This window comes from Sturnus vulgaris, chromosome 3 (genome assembly GCF_052056855.1).
Source record: "Sturnus vulgaris isolate bStuVul1 chromosome 3, bStuVul1.hap1, whole genome shotgun sequence".
NCBI lineage: Eukaryota > Metazoa > Chordata > Aves > Passeriformes > Sturnidae > Sturnus > Sturnus vulgaris.
In genome coordinates, this window is record NC_142245.1 from 81862674 (window position 1) to 81881628 (window position 18955).

At 40.2% G+C, this 18955-nt stretch overlaps 1 protein-coding gene across 2 annotated transcripts in view; it reads left to right on the forward strand.

Moving 5' to 3' along the window:
* The first annotated feature begins 7264 nt into the window (after positions 1–7264).
* IBTK (inhibitor of Bruton tyrosine kinase) overlaps positions 7265–18955 on the forward strand; it is a 54011-nt gene continuing 42320 nt past the window's right edge. For both annotated transcript variants that reach the window (XM_014877810.2, XM_014877811.2), the window contains exons 1-3: positions 7265–7455; positions 15025–15692; positions 18798–18894. In XM_014877810.2, the coding sequence (XP_014733296.2) occupies positions 15369–15692; positions 18798–18894 (421 nt within the window). In that variant the 5' untranslated portion in view covers positions 7265–7455; positions 15025–15368. The remainder of the gene's footprint in view (positions 7456–15024; positions 15693–18797; positions 18895–18955) is intronic.

Consider the following 18955-nt stretch of genomic DNA (forward strand, 5'->3'; position numbering starts at 1 on the left):
GTCTATGAATTTGTGCTGGGAAGCTGCAAGAGAATGCCCCAGCAGAGCTAACAGGAACTATTTAACCCCCTGTGTACTTAAAAAGAAAAGGAGGAAAAAAACCACTTTTTTCCCCTGTAGCTTCATTTTACTGATGTTTTTGCTACTGTACTTGGGTGTGTCTACTACATTGCAAAACTCCAGCCTACTGACATGAAGATGTGGATCATCACCTTGGTTCACGATCTGGGACATGAGATGTACCTCCCCAGTGAGAAGAGAGAGAGGCATATCCTATAGACAGCCATGACTATCTATAGGGATGTTATCTACATGTAATCCACGGCTGCCCAGCACTGAAGAGTGTAGAATGAATGTAAGGATAGGAGCTGGCTTGATTCTTGGGAGCAAAGTTCTACAAAAATGACATACAACTATGAGTACAGTGAGATACACTACAATTGTATTACTTGGACTCCCTTTTTTAGAGGTCTTAGTCCCAGGGCATGGAGTCAGGTAGTTGAATTTACTGTTCATTTGGGAAGGAAAACAGGAGACAGTTGAGTGGTTTTTTGTAGTAGTGTTGTTCAATCCATGCTGTCTCATAGACATTAATGGCCTTTTGGGCTACAGTACTAGTAAAACACCCCTTTGTAGCAGCAGTGTTGTACTGGATGCTCACACTGCATAATCAGTGCTAGAAGAGGAGACAGAAAACTATTTCATCCCTGAAAATAAACAAAATTAAAAACTAATCAGAAACAATTACATCAAACTTGGAATTACTTTATTAAAACTTAGAAATCAGAATAGTGTATGAAATCCATCAAATCTTGGGCATCCTCTGTGAAACCAGAACAAATAATAGAAATTATCATTTCCATTTATGCTCATTACAATGGCAGTTCATAGAAATCGTGCTGCTTAACTTCTGCTATTAGAATCCTTAGCAGAAGCTCAAACACTTTAATCAAAGTTGCTAGACTTAATGTTGAAAACAATTAATCAAAAAATTCCTTGAAGGTGTTAATTGGGAAAAAAAATCTATATGTTTTCTGATAGATTTTGTCTGAAATACAATGAATGTATGTATGATCTATTTACAGTGGGCCTAAACGACAGCTGGGTAGGTTGACATTACCCATGAGAAGAAAAATTAATGTTTTCAGTTTTTGTGGTTTTTCCCCTGCAATTTGGCATATGTTGGACCTCTTGGAGTGAGTCCAGAGGAGGGCCATGAAGACAATCAGAGGCCTGGGACACCTCTTCTATGCACATAGGCTGAGAGAGTTTGGGCTGTTCAGCCTGGAGAAAAGAAAGCTCCAAGAAGACCTTATAGTAGCCTTGCAGTACCTAAAGAGGCCTAAGAGAAAGATGGAAAGTGATTATCAGGGAATGATAGGACAAAGTCTAATGGTTTCAAACTATAAGTGAGTAGATTTAGATTAAGTATTATGAAGAAATGTTACACTGTGAGGGTGGCGAGGCACTGGACCAGGTCACTCTGAAAAGCTGTGAATGCCCCATCCCTGGAAATGTTTGGTCAAGGCCAGGCTGGATAAGGGTTGACCTGGTCTAGTGGAAGGTGTCCCTGCATATGCCAGGGGGCTGCAATGAGATGATGTTTAAGCTCTGTTCCTTAAACCCAAAGTCTTCTATAATCCTATGTTTTAAAAATTATGGAAAAAGGAAGTTCACCCATTTATTAATTTTACTTGTATCTTCATCTGCACTTTCATCCCACACTAAAACAAAACTGTGTCTCAAATTTTAGGTATTGAAATATTTACTGTTTCTTATACAGCCTTCCATTCATAGGTTTCAACCCACTTTAGAGAGTCCTATTTGCATCCCACCTTCTATTTCCCTCCAGTACCTAAAAGGAAGCTGCAAGAAAGAAGGAGAGAGACTATTTACACGGGCAAGTAGTGATAGGACAATGGGGAATGCCTTCAACCTGAGAGTTGATTAGACAATAGGAAGAAATAATTTACGGGATTGTGAAGAGGCCCTGGAACAGGTTGCCCAGAGAAGCTGTGGATGTCCCATCCCTGGAAGTGTTCAAGGCCAGGTTGGATGAGGCTCTGAGCCATCTGGTCTAGTGGAAGTTGTCCCTGCCCATGACAGGAGATTGGAATGAGATGACTTTTATTGTTCCTTCCAACCCACGCCACTCTGATTCTGTTTAGCTGAGGAGTCAATGATCAAAAAACAGCTTCATACAAGGGACAATTTAAAATAGAAAAGTTAAGTTCCTCTTTTCAGCAGTCCCAGTAGAGGTGCTTATTTAGATTGTACATGGAGACAGACCATGGTGGGAGTGAGGAAGGATATTCTTCCCACTGCCGGATGCAATATTTAGCAAGCCACTGGCACAGCTGAAATTGGGTCAAGAGAAATGCCTCGAGTTCCAAGCCTGCACTCCACAAGCTCAACTTGCAAAGAAAACTGAGGTGCCGCAGTTTTTGTTGCAGAATTGCCTGCTAACTGAACAACGCTGCGGTGTCATCTGAGTGCCGCAAGACTTTTCCGACTGTAGATGGCACTGCAAGGTAAGTGCAAAGGTGTTTCTCTAGCAGCTATGGAGATTTTATTCTCTTGAAGGTTTTTTATGTATCTGACTCTGATATCAAGGGAGCATTTTTTGACTAAAGACCTAAAAAGAAGTAAGGTAAGGCCAGAGGAGACCTGCTTGGAGATGATGGAAGGGAATGCCATGCTATCTTTGCCAACATACCATTTAATGCACTGCTACTGGGAACCAACACTTTCCACAACAGTGGTGAGTTGCTACAGGGATGGACATAAGTGGTGTTTCCAGCTGCTCCTGGCATCCCTGGGCATGCAGATGGAGCAAGACAATTCCAGTCTCCCTCTGCCACCCAAACTGAGCACAGCAGGATCCAACTGCCAGCATGGCCACTGTACTTGGGGCTCAGTGCCACAGTGAGTTTCAGGGATAGCACCAACATAGCTGCATCTGGGCATGAAATGGACAGAAAAAGAAAATCAGCTGTACCATAAACAGGATGTTTACCTAGTCTTTAAAAAAATTGTTTGGTTTTTTTTTTAATATCTTTTCTCTCCGTCATTGGAATAAGGCAAGACAGGCAGTTTCTCTCTGTTCCCACAGGTTCAGGAGATAGAAACAGATCCTCTTTTTCTCTTAGCCACCATGATCTTTCCCCTCTCCTCTCTGAGACACTGCCAAAAACCAGCAGAGTAATTTGCCATGGCTGTAGACTCTGAGATTTGCACTGGAAAGTCCATATGAAGTCCAAGAGAACATCTTATTCTCTTCAAGAAGAGATTCTATTGTCTTTTCATCCATCTCTCCTTTCTATAGAAGGCTGATACTCTGAAATAACCTGCAGCTCCTATTCAGGAAGATAAGGATGATGCAAGAAAGACAGGCCACAGGCTGCACTTGTACAATGAACTTTCCCCACAATAAAAAAAAAGCTCGACAACCACTTTGTTTAAAATCACGTTCTTCTGCAAAATATTTCACATCACAACAGATAATACTACAATAACTTTGCATGTACTGCAGTCTCCGATTTTATTGAAGATTACATTCTAATAACTGTCCCTTTACCAGGTCCCACAGAAGTTCTTTTAGTATCTGTGGGATGCCAGTATAATTTTTGTTTCATGTATATTAGGCCCTTTATCACAGGATCTAACAAAACGTTTTTTAAAAACATGGAAATTCTGAACAAATGGGGGACAATGCATTGTCACCACACACTCCTCATATCACTGACAACAAACTATCCTTTCTGTGTATCAGGACTACTACAATAACAGAAAATCTACCTTGGGCATCAGAGAGGCTCCCAAGGTCTAATTAGACAAGCTGGAAATCTTGCAAGCTAAAGAGGAGATGTTGGAGTTTCTGACATGGCACAGCTGCATGGAAGTGTTTCCAGCCATACAAGATGAAGAAACTGCTTTGCTGGAGCCATGGTTTGCTGAGAGAAAGCTCCTGGATGCTCAGATGTCTCTATTTCCTACTTCACACGGGAACTCTCAAGTAGATTGATCAGTTTGGGAAGCCCATATCCATCACCATTGTCATTTCCATGCTGTTTGATCCTTGGACTTCTCTGCACCTTTCTTAGAATGTTGTATATTAGGAATTTAATTACCCCATCTGCTTGACTAAGAGGATAAGCTTTGTTAAAGCAAGATGCACGTAGTTTTAATAAATTTGGAGACACTTTTTTTTTGGCAAGCTTTCCCTTTTAAGAGGTGTTACATTGAATTTTGCTTTATTAGTTCCGTAATACAAATTGTCTAGCATTTTATAATCTTTTTTTTTTCCAAGTTCATTAAAGAGAAAGATCATGAGAAACTTTTTTAGTAGCAGGAGTTAAGCCTGGAGCTGATTAATTTTTTTCTTCAGCCGTGTATTACTGCTGCCAATAACAGTTATTACTCGGCTCCAGAGGACACTGGTAATAATTAGACCAGCTAAGGCACATAAATAGATATGTGAAGATGGAAATCTGTCACTTGACATTTAGTATAGCTGAAAAGGAGAAAATTAATTATTTTCATTTTTGACATATAGAGTGAACTTTTTGATTGCTGATTGAAAAAAATAATCACCTTTTTTTTTTTCAACATTCAGGATCAATTTCAGATGGAATAAAGCACAAAGATATTATTTTTTTCTTACTGTCACTTACATCTTCTCCTCTAATTCCTCCAGTAGCCTAAGTCTGGTGCAGACTACACTGGATGGATGGATGGATGGATGGATAATATTAATAGGTCACCAGAAAGCTGCCTAATGGAGTAATGTCCCCCCTATAGTCTAGATTTATGTCCCCTAACTTTAAAAAAGCATACATATTTAGAGCACAGTAAATCTGTAATTCTTCAACAGTCGGTGAACTGAGAAACATATTAAGACAAAATTATACTCTGTAGGCTAGTTAAGTGGTTCAAAATTTATGTTCCTCCTCAAATTCTGAAGATGGTCAAGTATACTGTTTTTCCTTTTAAGTATGGCTCTTCCTTTCTTTTTTATGGATTAAAGTCTAGAGCTTCTATAAAAAGTAACAACAGCAGTTAGAGACATATTTTTTCCTATGTTTATTTCTGATAATTCAGACCTTTTCATCATAGACTGAAAAAAGCCAGATGAACAGTTCTTTATTGACAGACACATGCTACGTGTGTCAGGAACTTACAAATCTGGCTGTTGGACTACCCAGTTAAAAATACTCTTTAGTGACTTGTTGCTGGCTTTTCATCTCCATATCCTGTAATTTTTTCCAAAAGACTTAAAATAGTATATTTTTATGCAATGGTGTTGCAATTTTCCACAGTAGAAAAACCCAAACCAAAACAAGTAATTTAAACAGAGGCTCAAGTTACCCTGTTTGAGTTACTTTTGTTTTACAGTATTACTTTAGCACCTCAACATAGCTCTGCAAATCAAGCTGCAGCATCCTGGTTCTGTGAATGGTGTTCATTAGTTTGCTGCTGCTTTTGCAGAGGCAGTACAAGATTGCAGGAATTTTTATTACTGACCTGTAGGCTGGGGTCAATTAGAAAAACCCAAACAATAAACAACAGGCAAAGCAGTTAATATCTTATTTTTCCACGAATATATTAAAAGTCCTGCAAAGAGGATAAAACTCTTACATAGAAAACCATTGCTAAAAGCCTTTGGTTATTCTGTCAAGGTTTTGTCTGACTTGGACTCCATCAGGTCCTATGCATGACTGTTATTTTCCCACTTTTCTGTGTCCCTTGCTGCAGTTTTCTATTCTTTACAGTAGTATTTATTATGAAATACCTGAGCGGCAGTTCCACTTCCAGAAATAATTTTTTTAATATAGAATCTTAGACATTATTCTACTTTAAGCCTCTTCATCTTTCCACCATGGTCTTTGCTGCTCCAAAGTCTGTCCAGGTTATTCACTTGAATTTGTTATTATGCAACAAAGCATTGCTTACAACTGACTTCAGCTGTATTTGGACCTCTTTATCTCCCCAGATGGTCATTTCTGTTCTTAGGCCAGCTGGCAGCAGACTTGGAGCAAAGCCACCTCCGGACCTTTATTTGTAACTGAAGCACTAAGAAATTATCACTGGGAAAATAATGCATAAATATATTTTCATGTAGCTTGCAGGTTTAGGTACAATGGTGAATGACTGCTGGCAAACTGAGCATTTATACAGAGAAAATCAGAGAGAAGATTGTATAGTTCACATTAACTGAATCAGATGGCACTGGTAAAAATGCTTGAGATTCACGTATACATAATTCATCCTCAATCTTTCCCTAACTGAACTGCTGCTCAAGGACATGAATAACTTTTCTTTCAACTGTTTTGTGGTTTTAAAGATAGCTAGGTTGTTTTAAGGTCACAGTGCTGACGCTGCATGGGATAACACTGTGGCTTTAAAGAACACATAGGAACTCTGGCCATTACATTACTATCAATACATCATTATGTATTTCTTGGAAAAAATACATCTTTTCTTTTAAGGTGATGTGTGTTTGTTTTACCCTGTATTTTATGTTGGGTACTGCTTGTCTTGGGTTCAGCTTCCTGCCCTTAAACAGCACACCCTAATCCTGTTCCAGATTAATTTGTAATCTGTGCCACCTATTGCATCATCCAAGACATCCACCAAACAGAAGTGAGCCCTCACGGAGTCACAAGAGCAGTGTGGAAACCTTGTGCACACACCAGGTTTGCTTACGGGACTGCCCCGAGATGGTGTCAAAAGCCTCACAAAAAAACAAGCTGTATCTGATACATTAGACCACTTGCTCTGCCAGAGAGAGAAAATGCTGTGGTTTAACACAGTCTGAAGCGGCACAGCCTTCTCCATGCTTTCTCCCCATTACTTTGAGGGCACCTACAGGCTGGGTATTTCACAATTTGCTTTTGAGCCCTTTACCATAAACCCACCATCTCCTTCGCAGCAAGACCCGGTGCTTCTCCCGCCACGACTGCCAGGAGGAGGCCCCTCAGCTCTCACTGCTTCCCTGCTCTCCCGACAGCTCCAGCCCCTTCCCTTTCCCGACACAAGGAGCTACACCCCAGCCCACACCACCGGCGGCCATCTGGGTTCAACCCCTGCAGCACCAAGGCCGCCCCGCCCCGGGCCCCGCCCCCCGTCTGGGCCCCGCCCCCCTCCTGTCAGTCAATCCGGGCTCGGCCGCGGGAGGGCGGGGCCGAGGCGGCAGTCGCAGCCAATCAGCGCGAGAGGTGCGGCTGCGCCGTGGCCAATCGGCGTTTCGCTTCTTCGTGGGTGCGGCGGTTGCTGTCGGTGCGCCCTGCTGAGAGCCGCGGGCCCCGCCTGTCGCCGTCGCTGTCGCCGGCGGAGCTGTCGCGGTAGCAGCTGCACCCTTAGCCTGGCCCTGCCCCGGAGTCACTGAGGATGAGCCCCCGCGCTGCCCAGCGCGCGTCCCGCCCTGCCCGCCCGAGTCCATTCATCTAGCGACTGGTGAGGGGCGGGCCGGCGCGTCCGGCGGGGGAGCCGCTAGGCAGACGGGTCCTGTCGGAGGGGTCGGGACGGCGGCGGTGGGCGGCTGAAGGAATGGGGAGACGTCCGGGCAAGGCAGATAGGGAAGGTGAAAGGGCAGTCGGCCACGTAGGATGGGAGGGGACCGGCTTCGTGGCTCGGCCGCCTGTATCAATAAGTCTCTTGTGTCGCTCGTTGCTCCTCGGCTACGTGGACGCGTGTAGTGGGAGTCAGAATGGCCCCTTGCCCCTCTGCCTGCCCCTGGGCTCTCTGTGGCTCCCTGAAACACTTAGGACCTTCCCCTGCTCTGACATTGGTAGGAGCTTCTTGCCCGTTTTCCTTAGCTGTGGATTCAGGCAAAGCCTGTTGTGTTTCTCGCCTTCTTGGTGATACTTGTCTGTTTTTGGTAGCAGCTCACGGTGCTGCTGGATTAGACCAGCAGCGTAAGCACTGGAGAGCCGAGGTCTCGTAGTTATCTTAAAAGGATACTTCCATGCAGTCTTCCTAGGCGGAATACAGCTCTTGTTTTGGTTATGTGGTCAGTATAGTTGTCTGTCTTCGTGGAAACTGATCACAGTTTGTGGTTTACAAAAAGCAGTAATCGCCCACCAACATCTGGTGTGGGTAGTCTACAATAAAACTGTACAACAAGTTCACAGTTAGTTCAAAAACGTCACTTCTTCTCAAGATGGAAAAGTCCTTGATGGATTTATCGAATATGTTTTGAAGTGTGGTGAAATTCTAGGACACACTTGTGGTTTGTTGTGTTTAACTTCCCTTTAGCATTATCTGTTTCAACAAAGCCTATACCAAGGTCTTGGGTTGTGAAAGTGACTGTAGCTGCACTCACTGTACTTTTGTCTATACCACTTTATTTTAATTTTTTTAAACAATATGAAGTTATTAAACATAAGCAGTCCTGAGTATTTCTAGATAAGCCCAGTGCAGTATTTCACAGTTTAATGTTTATGTACAATGATTCCCAACTAATAGATGTGCTCTGACGTTTGTAGCTGAATTTAGCTGCCAATGGTACTTTGGTCTTTTTTTGACAGATGTGTCAGCCTTTAATTGGCAGTGCTGCTTAGCTCAGCTAGGAGCAACTGAATTAGGGTTGTTGGATTACTGAATGTCTCATTCTGATAAGGTTTATGCTGTTGTTGCTGTGAAGGACAAAGTTACAGAAAATCTGGAGAGAGCCTTTAAAAGTCACTTGTTCTGGGGTGTACCTGTGCCCAGTGGTGGCACGGAGGCCCCATCCCAGTAAATGAAGCAGCTTGGATCTGCTGTGGCCCCAAGGACATAGTGGGCATAGTGGAATGTGATGTCTTTCAAAGCAAGTTGGTTTTCTTTCGTAGCTTTACTTCTGGACAGGTCCCATTTATTTGTAACTTGAGCAGTTCGCTTGTTGTCTAAACTGCTTTGAGAGCCTTGTGTGCATTCAATTTGTCATTTGAAAATCCTTCCTGACATATTGTCTGAGTCTTTTATGATGTTTGAATGAATGACTCTTCGTCCACTGTCAGGAGTAAAATGGACTGGAGTTTTGATGTTTTTTCTTTGTGTAAGAGACGCCTTATGCAAGGGCTCTAGGCAGTCTGCTGAAGCTGCAGCTGAAGGAGAAAAGAGATCCAATTTGCTTGTACTCACGGGTTGTTCCATAAACATTCTGAATCCTAGTGGCTCTTTCCAAATTTTTCTCTACTTACTTGCTTCTCTTAAAACTTGGTATCTGAACTGGAAGCAAGACTCAGTTTGATATTTTGTGCATTGAGGAGAGCAGAACCCTTGTTTTTTGTCTCTCAATGCTTCTGTTATATAGTCAAGAAGAAGCTGCTTTTTTAAAGGTCTCTCTCTGGGAATTTCAGGCTGCTAAACCACTAAGCTACTGCGTATCTTAGATTGACCTGTTTTTCCTTGTACATTCAATCACTTTTCTCCCCATAAAATACATTTTGTGTTCAAGGGATTGGAAAGCATAATTTTTTTTCCCATTCTTCAACAAATGCACAAGGAATTTCTGAACAGGTTAAACTAACTGTGGATATGTAGTCTGAGCAGGAATGAATAGTCTTTAAATAATAGCTCTTTAAAGGCTAGGACAATGTGCCTCCTGTACCTGAAAGGTGTACCTGCTTTGTTTATCTAGGAATTTATCTGTGTTTCCTTGAGGAAAATGCCAGTGCTAGGCCTCTTATATTACTACCTAGACTCACTTTTCTAGTCATTTTTGTCAGATTCTAAACTGTGACTTTAATATGTATTAGTGAGAGTTGCCTTTAGGTAAGAATATAGTTAACAGAATGTCCTGGAAAAGTGGTAACATGATAGCAAATTCCCATGGCTTTATTTCTGTAAGCCTTTTTTTTATTAGCCTGCTAATCAAGTAGACTGTGTAGTGAAGTTTGCTTTAGGTACAAATATTTTCAGGATTTCTGTGCTGTTATGGTTACAGGTCTTTTGTGATGTTATGAAACAAACGTGAGTGGACAAACGTGGAGAAATGTCAGCATGCTTGTTTATAAAACAGCCCCCTTCCATTCCACACTGGAAATATTTAAGATATTGTAATACCCTTATAAGGATGGACTTAACGTTCATGTGTAGTGTTGCCAGTCATCTCTCACTTCACTTATTAGCAACTTATTATCAAAAGGAAAATAAAATTAGTTTAGTACCTTCAGAAAAGCCATATTATTTTTACTTTTTTTTTTTTTTTTTTTTTTTTTTTTTAGGAAGAATGTTAGGATTGACGAGGAGAGCTCTTTTATATGAAAAATAGAAACCATTACTTAGTTCTGTTTTACGAGACCCATGTTAGGAGAGCTAGGTAATTTTTCACCATGTGCGTTTTAGATGTGACTGATGTTTAGTAAAATTTGTATCACTGAAAAAATAAAATTAATAAACCCCGACAGAAAAGCTGTGAATGGAATGAAGTTATACCGATTTTAAGGTCTTGAGAAATACGTTTTTAGAAAAGCAGCCCAAGGATGGGTTTCAGGGCCACGTGACTAATTTGACAGTTGAGTTACTTTAATGCAGTGCACATGGAAGATGCAAACCCAGCAATCTGTCTTTGGGTGGTACTGAATTCTGAGTAGCTGAATATCTTCTGTATTCTCTTTCACTTCCATGTTAGACCACTGTTTGTATTAAATGAAAAATGGCACAGCAGCAGCTACCAGCCACTGTCTTGGTACCAGTATCCACATCCATGTTAGCCAGGTTTTGGTAGCTCTAATACCTGAGTTTAGGCGTTCATCAGGAAGAATTGGAAGGACCACAGATGGGAGTTCTAGTATCAAATCAGACTGGATGCTAGAAACATACACTGAGCCTGCCAATCACGAGGTGAGGGTTGGTTCTTGTTTCCTTGTGCCTGTGAGCCGAGCACACATAACCCCTGTGGAAATGCTTTCTGGAAAAGGAGAAAATTGGGAATGTGTTGATAGCGAATATGAGACGCAGAGACGTTTCTGGAGCTTCACAGTGGGAGGCTTCTGCCAACTCTGTTCACTATTCCCAAATGTTGAGATTTCATGTCTGCTGTTTGCAGGAAATGAAATCTATCAGCATCATCCTTAGTCACAAAGGTATTTGTAGAATCTTTGTTCACTTCATGCTCAGGAGAGGTGTGACAGCTTTGATTTTTGTAGTGACTTCTTGAGAGAAACAGATTTTTGAGACAACTTCAGTAGGTAGAGTTGGTTTTTCTGCTGTAGGAGTTCTGCCTCCATAGGGTCAGGTGACACATCTGACACACTCCTTCTTGGAGGGTGTCTGACAGCTCTGGTGCAGTGGTGCTTTGCCTTCTCTGAGGGGGAGAGCTGAGTGAGACAGCTCTACCTACTCACTTGCAGAAGGCAAGGTACCACAAACACTTTCTTGCTACTGAAGAATTGCTTCCAAATTGGTTTCAATCTTTCAAATTTTCATGGGCTGTGTACATGTATGATAAATAGCTCATGTCTCTGAGAGTTAAAATCCCACTTGCTGCTGAAATAATTTTTGATTTTGGGATTGAATGATTTTGGGATACTCTGAACACTGCTCTAATTCCTTAATATTTTGCAACTTTTTTCTATAATTTTAATTAGGAATCAGTTTTAAAAAAATATTTGAATTCCAGATAATACCTACTGTATCATAAAAGTGTTAAAAACATAGCCTTATTTAGCTTTTTATGTCTTTTAATAATTACGGCATTGAGAAGACACTGGTATTATAACATGGATGTGATTCGTGCTGAGAAGCCTACAGAAATAAGTGCAAATAAAAGTGGAGACACGTAATCAAAAGGGCACCATGTTCTAGATCATCTTAATTCAAAGTTTAAAAAATGCTGTTACATCCTGTTTTGTGCTTGTTTTAGGTGCTCACTCTTCAGCTGAGACTCTGTATACTAAAAATAAACATTTGGTAGCAGAAGGGTTTTCACACAGACCTGCTCATCGATTTGCAATTTGAAAGTTTTAAGGTTTCTCTTTAGGACTACTTTTGTGTAACAGTCAGTTCTAATTTTCACCCTTTTTCAGATTTTGTTACAATGTGGCAGTGTACTAGTGTGACGGCCCTAATTATGGAGAGGTGAAAACTTGATCTACAGCCTTCTGTCTTGAGCTTAAGGTGTATCTATCAATATACTAATATAGTATCTAGTTTTGTAATGTTTACAGTAAAGAAAGGCTGGGTTGGAATGACTTATAAAGAAATAATTCAGCAGAGTCAGGTTTCACATAGCTGCAGTAAATGTCACTGTGATGGAACTAGTGTGTGATAGGCAAGTTTGTACTTCTGTTTACTAGCGGACTTTTTATTCTTTTAATGTTTGATTTGTTATTCACATTATTTCGGTGTTTAATAGGCTGGAGCTCAGGTGCCTTCAATAAGTTTTTGTCTGACCTCTCTGTTCATTTTTTGTAATGATACAAGTGTCAGGATTTGCTTTCTTATGGATCATTTTCTCATGCAGTTCAGTGCCTTAGATAGGTGTGGATCTGCACAAAGGAAGGCATGGCACAGAAGACAGCAGGAATGCTTTCTTGGGTGGTGGTGCCATTTCATACCAGCTTAACAGATTAGTCAACCTTGTGTCTCCCTTGTGTGATTTTTCTTAATATTCTTTTTCTCTTTACCTTTATTTTCCTTTGTAGCACTAATGATAATATTTAAACAATGAGCTATATTTAAGATGTGCTTTACAAGGCATGCATAAAATTTTTACTTCTTTCACAACATAATTCTATTGTCTAGTATCATATTGGTAACGTGATAAATTTTTCCTGTAGATCTTGAAATGTTTTTGTAGGGGTTTTTTTGTTTTGTTTTGTTTTGTTTTTGTTTTTGTGTTTTGGTTTGGTTTTAATTATTATTTTTAGAAGGGTGTTTGATGTGCTGGCAGTCTGAGTGTGCTAATAGTTACCTATTACCCTTTGATTTATTGGAGGAACAAGTCAGACTGTGTTCTTGAAATCAGAGCTTTTTTCCAAACCTGTTTACAGTGATTTACTTCCTTTTGTAGTCTGAAGCTTGAGAAGGTCAGAGGACAAAAGTCCACACATATATATGATAAATTTCTTGTGTGGCTGCAGAAGTTTGTAAGTTGTTTGAAAAATGCTCTGTAGAGTGAACTGAAGCTTGCTGTGATAAATCTAAGCTGAACAGTTGTGGTCATTTCTGGTCTTGGAAAGACTTCTGAGTGCTACCCCTGGTCAGGGATGAAGGACTAAATTGTAGTGAATAAAATTTTTTTTCTTCTTCTTCATTTGCATGCTCTTTGAACTTTTTTTGAAGATATACACTGAACAACTTCTGGTCTATAGATTTGCATTCTGAATATTGTAATCCTGAGTGAGGTAGAAAAGAAATTGTTGAAGGCTTTGTTATGAGGTACTCAAATGAATACTCTGGACTGTATTTTTTTTTTTTCATAAAAGTTTAGATTCCATTACTAATATTTGCTCTAAACTGATTACTTGCAGCTTTATGGAAATCTTGATTCTTAAAACAGGAGAAGGACTGGGATTTCTCTTTTCCAAACAAAATCATATTTTTCTGATGTGTCTTTGCACTTAAAGATATTACGAAAATATGGTTATACATTCAGTGGATAAAAAGCAATGGAAGCTAAGCTCAACCTTTTTGATGAGGTTGGAGTCAAGGAGTAGGATGTGAACGTTTATATAATGACTGCTAAGCTGAGTAGGATGGGGGAGTTTTGTTTGTTTTGTTGGGTTTTTTTTGTGTGTGTCCTTGTCTTATTCCCCCCTCTTCTCCCCCATTCCCCACTTTGAGGGTTTGTTAACATTTTTAGTTTTATTTCTTTAGCTTTCAGGATGGCATTGTTCAGCTTCTCTTGGAATATTTTACTTGTGGATAGAACAACTTTAAATTACATTTTGTACAGTGAACAAAACCATGTACTGAATACTGTTTCACTCAGTTTTAACTTACATCTGGAAGACTGAATTGTGATTTTTTGGGGGTCTTAATAGTTCACACTAAATCAATGATACACGTAGGGATGTATGTAATTCACTTTTTCTATTTTCTGCGTTTGTGTGTGATTTTTATACTGCAGTCTGCACTTCTTGTGACACTTCTGACTGTAACTGCACACATTTCATAGGCTAGGTGAGTGCTTCTGTCAGGCCTCCTTTACTTTTGAGAAAAGGGATGCCAGAGAAAGATGTATATGCTAAAGATAAGTATGCACAGCTAAGCAGAAGTGCTGTGTGCCCCAGACTGTGAATATATTTTCATGAAGAAGAATTATCACTTTTGCTTCCTTTTCCTTCTTCTTTCTCCCTTACCCCTTCCAGCTTAGACCTTGATTTTTTCTTGCCTGTTTCAGGAGCCTTAGACCTTAGCCCTGCATGAGTGCTAACAGCCTCAATTCATGTCTCTTGTACAAGCTACTTTTATTTGCTTTGATGCCATCCTCCGTCCCACCTTTGTGAGGAGCTCTGGGAGTGGTGAAAAGGAGCCTTCCAATTGATTCTGCAGATTAGAATTAGCGGGGACATAGGTAGCCATTCAGGCCAGGGAAGAGAAAGTGGGAAATAATCATTTTATTAGGCTGTGAGGACTAGTGGTCCCTCCTGCCATGTTACTAACAATGCCTCTCTTAGCCATGGTGTGCTCTGCAGGTGAGGGGATTTTTTGGTGGATGGCTTCTCCCCATCTAGTCTTTTATTTCAGTTCTTGCTTTCTGATCACAAAGTAATAATACAATTAGAAACTAAACAGTCAGTATCCTGAGGACCCTGAGGTTAGGAAGGCAAACTTTTTTAGATCTAGTTTACCTTGTGGCCTAAACAGTTTATGTCAAAGAAAGGTAGGAGGTGCCTTTGGAGGCTAGGGTGGGGAAGGGAGTAATGCTTTTTTAATATGACTGAATGTCTGAATATAAGCTCAAATGGCATGGGGCAGGTCAGTCAGCCCTTGTTACATTGTCGGTGCTTGCTAATTTGATGTGCAGTTAAATAGTACAGTTGCAGGGGGAAAATGCTCTTGTTTACTAATCTGTTGTGGTTTGCTCTCTTTCAGGTCTCCCTTGCAATTATGGAGTTTTAGAAGAATAAGGTAGTGTGGAGGGGGAATCCCCCTCTGCACGCTAGAGGTAGTTCACTTTTGGAATTTTCTATGGACAAGAATATTTGTTATATAAGATGGTGAAATAAGACTTCTAAAAATATATATTTATAAATATTTATTTGGATCAAGTGCCAAACGTAACAGTACAAAGATTTCTAATGGCAGCTCAATAAACTTGGATTTACATCTTTGGAATTACAATTTTTCTAAGGCACTGTGTTGTGTACTGAATTGGAGTGCCTTGATACACTTAAGGGTTGTTCCCCTTAAGGAGAAGAGCAGCTTTAGAAGTGAAGATGAATTCTTACATGCCCGAGTGCACTTCAAAGTGTCGATCTCTACAGCATGCTTTGGATGTTATTTCTGTAGTTACCAGAGGAAGTGAAGGTCAGATCAAGGCCTTTCTCTCTTCTTACTGCTACAATGCTGCAACTATCAAAGATGCCTTTGGTAGAAACGTTATACATCTTGCTTCATCTTGTGGCAAAAAAGGTGTGCTGGACTGGTTGGCTGAGACCAAAGGAGTGGATCTCTTGGCAAAAGACAAAGAGTCTGGATGGACGGCTTTGCACAGAAGTATATTTTATGGATACATTGATTGTGTTTTGTCCTTACTGAAGGTGAGTGATTTGCAACAGTAGTTTTCCTTGGCATCTACAATTTTTAGAGTTGTATTGCTTGTGTAAAAGTGTGTTTTTAAACTTGACTAAATGCCTCTTGAGGCTTGTGTTTAGATTGCAGTGCATTGATTTACTTGAAGGTTGTCTCTGTTAATACAGAGGTCTACCTTTGCCCATGCAGAAATCAGCACTGAGTATGGATCTCTGATTAGCTGTGGACTTCGTTGAAGACTTGTTTGTGTGGATGATATCAGGCTCAGGTTCTTAAAAACAGAGAGTGATCAGACTAAAGATACTCTGAAAATAGACCCTGCAATAATTGTATCAATTGATATTAGAGAACATAAAACAAGGGAAAATGGAGTTGTAATTAGAAATTAATCTTATATTTAACAGATAAAAAATTCATGATATGGAGTATTCTATTAAGTGACTCCTTTTCATTAGTATTTTAGAGCAGGGCTTTTGCTCAGTTCCCCTTTTTCCTTTCTTAGAGTTGCTGTTTCTTCCCATCTACTGATTGTTCTTCCTTCTGTTCCTGCTTTCACAACTACAGCAAAGGGAAGAAGTGTTTGAGATGTTTAGGGTCTCTTTAACCGTGTGAAAAAATGAAATACTTGTGGTTCAGGGCTGTTTAAAAACAAACCTTTTAAGGCAGGGAATTTTTCATTTTAAATGCAATCTTTTAAAATTATAGTGACTAGCCATTTGTAGAGATAACTCTCTGCTTTGTACAAGACTTCAAACAGAAAGATGGTGGCTCTTGTAGTTTTTAATTTTTGAATGTCTGATAACTGATAAATATTTCTATCATGTGCTGTCCCCTTACAGAGTGGGGAAGTTTTCATTAAACTTGAAAAAAGCAGATGTTTTTATTAGCATTGTATGTATGATTCTGTTCTCTAGAAAACTGGAAGCTGTGTACATGATATATGAAAAAGTATTCAATTCTCTAGTCCATGTGTGTATATCTGTATCTTTGATATTTGCTTACAGGGGGTCTTCCCTGGTACAGGTATTCCCCAATGTTTTTTACTTTTTTGTCAGTTACATAAGTGAATGAGATTTTTTTGCTAGCCAGCTCTGCTGATATTCTTCTAAGAAGCAGAACAGAAACAGTTCATGGAGGCTGCTGTCTCTTCCAGTTCCTTAACTGAAATCTGTCTGCTGTATTGTGTTTTAAAATGTTATGTTCTTAAGGTATTATAGCAACTGATTATAGAATAGAATTATGAAATAACTGTGGCCTCTGAAGATTGTCTAGTCTAGCCCCCATGCTTAGGCAAGGTCAGCTAGAGCAGTGTCTGTGATCCCTGTGATCCCTACCCCTAACCTCCAGTCAGGTATTTATTATGTATGATAAGGCATGCTGTCCCCCTCCCCCATTCCAAACCTTCTCTAGGCTAAACATCCCAGCTCTCTCAGCTTCTCCTTGAATGTCAGATGCCTCAGTCATTATTTTCATATTTTGCTGAACTTTCTCCTGTATGTCCTTATCTGTCTGGGAGTCCAGACCTGAACCCAGCACTCCAGCTGTGGTTTGCTAGTGCTGAGTAATGCTTGCTGGCAATACTCCCACCCACAGCCCTGGATGCTTTCACCATTCTTAACTCTGAGCTTGGTGGCTTGTAGTCATCTGGTGGTCTACAAGAAGCCCTAAGTCCTTTTCTACTAAGGTGCTTCTAGTCATTCAGCCTTGAGCTGTACCAGTTCACCAGGTTGTTCCTCCACAGGGCCAGGATTTGCATTTCCCTCTGTTGAACTTTGTGGTACCTGTCAGCCTGTTGCTCCAACCTGTCAAAGTCCCTTTGAATGTCATCACAACCTTCTGACTTAACAGCCACTCCTCCTGGTCTAGTATCATCACCTTTGCTGAGGGAGCAGCACTCTAGCCTATCATCCAGGTTGTTAGTCAAGATGTTAAACAGTACTAGCTCCAGAATCAGGCCCTAGGTTCCTAAACTAGTGTGGATGACAGACTTCTGCTGTGGGCTGCAGGCAGTCTTGGCTTATTCTCAGACTATATCTAACTACAAGATTTACCGCTCAGCAACTGGAGTTTGTTTTCACAAATTCGGACCATGTGAATATCCCTGCAGCTTCTGCTTGTGAATATTTTAAACACCTTCCAAAATGAAGACTATCTGCTAAGTCATAAAAATAAGTCAGTCATTAATTAATCCCAGCCCTGTTGCGCTAGGGTTGTCTTTATAATTTGCAGAATGTATGTTGTTGTTCTGGGGAATATTTTTCCAGAGAAAGTTGTATTTCATGTGTTTACCTCTTAAGTGTGAGGTTTTGTGAAGTTTCCTTTGTTAGCCATGACCTCAGGTACACAGGTACAGCTGTGTTGGCCATTAGGTTCTGTTTGAGGGCATCTGGAGTTCTTCCCTTTTGGGAAGTGATTGATGGCATTTGACTTCCTTCCTAAAATCAATGCTGCTGTAGCAGCACTCTTATTGAGAAAATGGTGTTTACAGAGATTGTCTATGTCTCTCTAAGTTTTAAAAGATTGACCTGTTTATGCTTTGTGCCTCTGAACCTTCCCTAGTGCTCTCTTTCCTGGCTGTTTGTGTCCTCTTTTCTCAGCAACTGTGAAACTGTTCCTTGCTTGTTTTCAAAGTAATAGTAGGTTTGTTTGTTTGTTTGTTTGTTTTTTGTTTGTTTGTTTTGGTTTTGGTTGTTTTTTTTAATTTTGTCATTTGTCTAACTTGTCAAAACTGATTCTGTAGAATACCAGTTTAAGAAAATGCATCCATTCAAGCTGGTAAATTCATTTTTGGTGAATACTTGCCATTCCTAGATGCCCGTGCTTTATCTTTACAGCTGTTTTCTTTGTGTTTTGCTGGCTACAGTTTATTACACAGACAGTGTTGAGACAATAAAATCCATGTTAATATAGCAACAGATGCATACATGGCAGAACAGATTTGCAATGTTTTTGGATTTTTTTAGATTTTCTTACAGTTTGCTTGAATCTGAATAGTTTCTTTTATCAATATTAACCTTCTATTAAAGATGTGTTTTGCTCCTTAAAGGTTTACCTGATTTACTTCAAGCTGTGCAGTTAAAATTAACTTCAGTTCTTCTCCTCTCCTCTTTCAGCATGGCGTTAGTCTGTATGTTCAGGATAAAGAAGGCTTGTCAGCCCTGGATCTTGTGATGAAAGATAGGCCTGTCCATGTGGTGTTCAAGAAAACCGGTAAGAAATTAAATACTCTAATTTGTATTTTGCAGTGAGATCTGTTTCAACAATGTATTAA